Source organism: Euphorbia lathyris, chromosome 5 (genome assembly GCF_963576675.1).
Source record: "Euphorbia lathyris chromosome 5, ddEupLath1.1, whole genome shotgun sequence".
Lineage (NCBI taxonomy): Eukaryota > Viridiplantae > Streptophyta > Magnoliopsida > Malpighiales > Euphorbiaceae > Euphorbia > Euphorbia lathyris.
This window is the reverse complement of record NC_088914.1, coordinates 61,911,412-61,917,670: the sequence shown is the minus strand read 5'-3', so window position 1 is coordinate 61,917,670 and position 6,259 is coordinate 61,911,412. Positions and strand designations below refer to the sequence as shown.

The following is a 6,259-nucleotide window of genomic DNA, read 5'->3' as shown; positions in this document are numbered from 1 at the left end:
CAAAAGCGAGATGAATGGAAGATGCCTCTGGAACTTGTTTTTCTCGGTCAGGAGAGGGATGAAGTGTACTGATTGCTTGCCTTAGCTTCCTTCTAATGCTCGAACTACACTCCCTAATTAATCTACACTCCCTAATTAATTTCCCACCGCAAATAAGAAACTAAGTCGCTAAGCGCCCTTCTGTCATTTTTATCAGCCCTTTAGAATATAATATTCCCTTCGTGAGATTTTTTATAGCTAAAATGGCACACATGGTTTTTTATATTAATTGAAAAATATATATTTTTATAACATTGTTAAATTTAGAGGATAATTTTATTTTCCCCGTTGAAATTGATAACGTATCAAAAGAGATTTTTATCCAATAAAATACCATTTTTTTTGAAAATTCTGATGATACTCCAACAGTGATAGTGAATGAATGAAAATCATTTTACATAGTGTGACATGAGAGATATTTGGTGTAAAGAAAACATAAATGTAACATTAATTGATTTGTCAAATAATATATTACTTAGTGAGTATCCTACAATATTTCATCTTCTCTACATATTTTTTAATTCTTTTTATTAAAATTTATTTTTATTTTAAAAAAAAATATACCGCATCAAAAGATAATTTCTATATAATGAGAAACCGCAGTAAAGTAGTTAGTTTCTTGCGGAAGTCTCCCATTGTTTTCCAAACTTCATCTCTCACCTAACCAAACCTTTGTTCCTTGCTTTCACGCTTTCCTTGTAAAATTCTTCATGAAAACTACCATTTCTTTATTTTCTTGTCAAATTTTCATCAAAGATTAAATATGGCAGGTTGGGCATCAAATAACCAGAAGTTGAATTCAAGAGCCAAGGATATTGAAAATGATTTCTTCATGGGTGCTATGCTTTCTCAGAAATCAGGGGTTGAATTGATGCAGAATTGTGATCTTCCTCCACCGATGAAGCTCTTTTCTGGATCTGATCAGATGGCCATGAGCAGGGCTTTCAGTTTCATGGCCAGAGAAGAAGAAGAAACTAGAAACGATTTTGATGAAACGGAGAAATTGGAGCTTTCAAAGGCGCTGAGATTGTCGCAAACAAGAGCAAGGGAAGCAGAGAAGAAAGCTGCAAAATTGGTGAAAGAGAAAGAGATGATCTGCAATGGTTTTTTAAGAGAGTCTATGCAGCTATTGGCTTATCGGCACTGGGTTAGGTTACTCGAAATTCAAGTATGGAAGATGCAAAAACAACAAGAAAATAAGAATTGCGAAGAAGATTGTGAAGAAATTAGGGAAATGGAAAGGGATGGGTTTTCTTGGATTGCAGCTTTGGCAATTTGTTTGGGAATTGCTTTTGGATGCACATATTTCTTCTGACTGATTTCGCCTATATCACTTGCTTAATTTGGGTCTTCTTTTTGTAAAGGTTATTACATTATAGCAAAGAGATGTTAATTTCTTTTTTCTTGTTTCATTTCAGCAATACAACTTACGAACAACTCTAATATATATCACTCAATATATTTCTAAAGTGTTAAACTTCCACCTTATACGAATTAGGTACATATTTTGGAATGTTGAAAAGGATATCTTAATAACTGCCTTCTTTTTGAAAACTACATTTGCTAGTATAGTCCTTTTGGGATAAGCAGTGGTATGATAAGTAGTGTTGGTAGTGGAGCACTTACTAAAATTACAATTTACACCTGAATTACAAAAAAATTGACTCCACTCAGTCATAAATTTATAATTTAGTACATTGATTTATTATATTTTTAAAATTCTGATCCCAGTATTTGATTTTTCTGACCAAGCCCCTGATGATAAGGGCAGACTGCAAGCATGATATGTAAAAAGTTTGGCTTTCTACGACTATTTTGTATTGAGTAATGAAGAATCCAACAACAATAGGCTTTCTGGATATAACAACTAATTGAAAGTGATGGGATTTAATACAGGGAATCCGGTGATCCCAAGGATATTCCATTGAAGAGATGTGAAGAAATTAAGGTCAAGACTAACTTCAGTTCATTGCGTCATAGTCATCCAGCTTATCATTGTACTGTAGCACCTTTCTCTTAATCTTTGATGTATCCACCCATGTTACGAAGTCTTCCATATTCCTTGTCACCAAGAATGCTGGGTCTGTAACCGTCTCTGGTCCAACTCGTATATGACCCTGCTCAATGTATGTGATTGCTTCTTTTAAATGCTCCGCAAACTTCAATCGCACCAAGATTGTACAAAGCCTCCGTCTGAAAACCAAACAGATCATATTTCAATATCAAAATCAAGCTTAATAATCTACAAGAGCAAGATATCTATTGCAGAACAGAGTTTTCAATTAGTTAAATCTGCCTTTTAACAGAAGGATAAACAAGGGGAACATTCAATTAATGACGTAGTTTTGATGTATAAATTAATGACAGTCATTAACAACACGGATCCAATATTATTCCTTGTTTACAACACAGCTAATTTTGCTTCGAGCACAATGCTTTCTTTTATTCATTAACTTTTGTGCATGTGCGCACACGCAAACAAGCTCGAGAGAGAGAGAGAGAACACTGTTGGCCTACCTGCAAAATGATGAGACTGATAAGCGATCACACAAGGCCAAACTTTTCCGGCTTGGTATCACCCCCATGTTATAGCTGCCATTCAGAAGAAAATGTCAATCTACCTAATGATAAACATGTAATGTTCACAATCTAGGAACTCAATTGTGCACAAACAACATCAATTAAATAATTCAAGCAACCTTGTCATTCAAACAAATTCTACTGTGAATATATTATTGCTGGAATTATTTATGGTAAAAGTAGACAACGGTAAAGTTTATCAAAGAAAACTAACATTTATTATCATTTAAAGAAACAGTACCCAGCTAATGACTGAAACTATGTCACTACATCAAAAACAGCTAGTACATAGGTGTAACTGAACATTATTAGACTTGGCTGAAAATCCAAAATAAAATTTTTACTATCCGGTCATGGAAAACCACTATTATTTACTGTGGAAAAAAAACCCACAAAAAATTGCATATTTGACACTTGAGAAATGACAAACCAAATGCTGCTACCCACACTAAGATTATAGCAATGCATACAGACAATTTGCAACAAAATTGAAATGTGGCAACAAAAAGTTAGCTGAATAGCGACCAAATAAGGCTAGGTTCACCTAGTTCCTCCAATTTATATGCAGCTGAGCCAATACCACCAATGATCAATAATAAAACTAAGAACACAAATTAAAGCAACAGATTGTACAATATTTTTTTTTTCTTTTTAGAGAAGGAAAAGAACATACAGCTTCTCCAAAAGTGTATCTGTCATTTCAACACGATAAGGGTCTCTGGGATCCATCTGCTTCAGTATATTCACCAACTTCTGAGCCATCCGGCACAAGCTCGAATACCTAATTTTCCATTTTCCCCAAATTTATAAAATTAGAGACAAAATAAAATATTGCAACGATGCCACAGAAATGATGAAAGAAAAGAATGTAAATATTACTTCTTGTAGTCATCACGGTCTACTATGTGGTATCGCTGCATAACCTGGGCTTCTCTGTGGTTGTCCTCTCTCTTCCATACCAAGAAATTTACCTTCTTCAGTAGCTTTTTCTCATGATCCTTTAGTTGCCTCATTCTTTAATCCTTCTACAAGCCATAACAATTGATATAACAAAACTAATCGTGAGCTTCAGCTGTTTCGGTTTAGAAATCGAGCAATTGGACAATGCAACATAACCATTTGTGTTGAGTTTTACAGAGAATTGGCAAGAAACAAATATAGTCTAGCCTAAGGCGCGCCTATGGCGCATGGCACACCAGGCGCAGGCCTTAGCGCCATGGCAGCCCCATGGCGAGGTGCAACTGCTATGGCGCGCGCCTGGTGCGCCAAGAGGCAGTTGCCAAAGGCGCACCAAGGCGCGCCTTGGCAGTTAGAGGCAGTTATGGGCAGTTTTTTGGAATTTTTGGCATTTATTTTTATATATCTGGAATGGAACACGTGTTCTATTAACAAAAAGTATTAAAAAGGAGAGAGATTATACGTTTTAACTAACTAGAAGACGAAGAGACTCTTTGAAGAGGAAGAGACAGAGTCATTTGAGGAGTGAGAGACATAGTCATTTTATTTATGACTAAGATATTTTCATGATTTAGTATTCATTGCATTTTTATGTTAGTTCTATAGTTTTATAATTTTTATTTTTGCAAGTGCGTCTTGTCTCGCTATGGCGCGCGCCATCGCCGTGCGCCATGCGCCAAGGCTCCAGGACCCCTTGCGCCTTTAATAACTATGGTCTATTCTATACACTGCTGCAAACAATAAAATTGTGATACATTACCATATGATTAGATTCAGACATTTTGAAGCCCCACATTTGAAACAAATATATTCTATTCTATACTCCGATGCAAACCATAAAATTGTGATACGTTTACCATAGTCAAACTAAATGTAACCAAAACAAAAAAATCTAAACAAACTAAATAATAGTGAAATAGACCTAATATGAAATTTAAATATCAAAAGTACCATTATTTTCTGGGAAAACAATGTAAAATAATAGGATTTCTAAAAGAATGTATGCAATACCATGTATTTTTCTAAATGAATCTTAATGATTAGAAAAGTAGACTTGAAAGATTCCTAGAGAAGTATAGCAATGTATGCTATTGTTACATATCAAGCAGTGGCGGAACGAGGGGGCTAGCCAGGGCTGGAACCCCGGGTAGATGCCGAAAAATGGTGAAAAATAAATTTTTTGAACCCTCTGTTACAGAGCCGATCGGAAAACTAGTTGCCTCAGCCCCTCTGTTCCACAAAGTGAAGAAGATGAAGTCTGTGTTTTTTTAATGACATGAAACGACGTTGTTACATGTAAGTGAAATAGGAATAGAAATTAAAATTAGGAATATAGTCCAATAGAGGTATTTGGAAGCTCTGTGAGCTACTCTCTTTCTCCTCCACCGCGCTGTCTTCAGGTCATTGTAATACACTTTGCATGCTCGAAAAAGTTGGTCCAGCTTGCTGCTTGGCTTGGCTTGGCTTGCAAGCTCGAAAATCTCTCTTTCGCCCTTTGGGCAAGCAAGAGGGTAGGTTAGTTTAGTTGATTTGTATTTAAATCCCTAGCCCAAGGTTTGTATATACAATACAACATTTGTGTTTCAATTGTGTTTCAATAGGTTTTCCTTTCAATTTGACTTGATCAACTGCTGATTAGGTCTGAATAGAATTGAAAGGGTTAGTACTCTGTTGTTTTCGTTTTTGCTGAATCCAATTATAAAAGAAAAATCTGTTTAGAATTGAAAGGATTAGTACGTTGTTGAAGCAAAAATTAGGTGTGAATTGAGAGAGAAGGTAAATTGAATTATGAACAGCAGACAGATGTAAAAGGTTGAGACAGGTAGAGAAGGTTGTCGTTTGACATATTCTTGGACAATTTGTCAAAAGGATTAGTGCTCCGTTGTTTTCATTGTTGTTCAATCGAAAGTATAAAAATTGCAGGTGGTAGAACTACTGGAATAAGTTTAAGCAATTGTTCTTAAGTCCATTCAAGGTAAAAGAGAGTCAGACTATCTGTTTAGTCTTCTTGTGAAACACAATTGTTAGATTAGGTTTCACAGAGTTAGGATTCGGAGAAATCAAGCATTATTAATTAATAAAAGCAACCCTTCTAAACCAAACACAGAATCAGAAAGAAAGATAATAACAAGCAAGAAAAAAGATAATGAATCAGAAGAACAACACTGACCTTAAACGGGGAGCTGAGAAAATCGTAGCCTGAAGAAAGGAAGAGAGAGAATAGTATCAGGGCTTCGTATAAAAATGCGAGTAAATAGAAATCGAAAACAACACCAATAAGAAGAAACATACCTGGTGAAGGAGAAGGAGAACGGCGCAGGAGATGAAGCTTAGCAGTGAGAAAAACAAATGGAGAAGAGCTGTTGATGATCGATATTGTTAATTGGGACAGAAGAGGGAAATAACACTTTTGTCCAGGGATAATATGGTCCTTTCCGTCCTATTAAATCTAGGGCATCTTATATACGAAGCTTATCACACCATTATCCTTGTCCCAAACCTAGGGTGGCAACGGAGCGGGGCGGGGGCGGGGTCGCATCCTCCATTCCACCCCAATATTTTCGGGTGCGATTTCGGGGAATCCCCAAAAAAATGTTCGGAGATTTTTTAGCATCCATACCCGTCCGTACGGTTTTCCACGGGTGACGGAGAGTCCCCAAAACCCAAATAAAATTTTAAATTT

General features: G+C 36.0%; 1 protein-coding gene across 1 annotated transcript; it reads right to left on the bottom strand.

The window, feature by feature from the left end:
- Positions 1-1,872: 1,872 nt before the first annotated feature.
- Positions 1,873-6,002, bottom strand: LOC136230535 (uncharacterized). The gene is made up of 6 exons (XM_066019616.1): positions 5,869-6,002; positions 5,747-5,775; positions 3,499-3,644; positions 3,293-3,400; positions 2,557-2,631; positions 1,873-2,232 (listed from the first exon to the last, which is right to left on the bottom strand). Exons 3-6 carry the CDS (start codon positions 3,630-3,632, stop codon positions 2,001-2,003), a joined length of 549 nt encoding a protein of 182 aa, XP_065875688.1. The 5' UTR covers positions 3,633-3,644; positions 5,747-5,775; positions 5,869-6,002; the 3' UTR covers positions 1,873-2,000.
- Between the last annotated feature and the right edge of the window lie 257 nt (positions 6,003-6,259).

Coding starts and splice junctions, on each gene's coding strand:
- LOC136230535 (XM_066019616.1), bottom strand. CDS start 3,632: ATGAGGCAACTAAAGGATCATGAGAAAAAGCTACTGAAGAAGGTAAAT. Junction 2,632..3,292: donor GATACACTTTTGGAGAAGCT/GTATGTTCTTTT, acceptor TCTGAATGGCAG/CTATAACATGGGGGTGATAC. Junction 2,233..2,556: donor TCAGTCTCATCATTTTGCAG/GTAGGCCAACAG, acceptor TTTGGTTTTCAG/ACGGAGGCTTTGTACAATCT.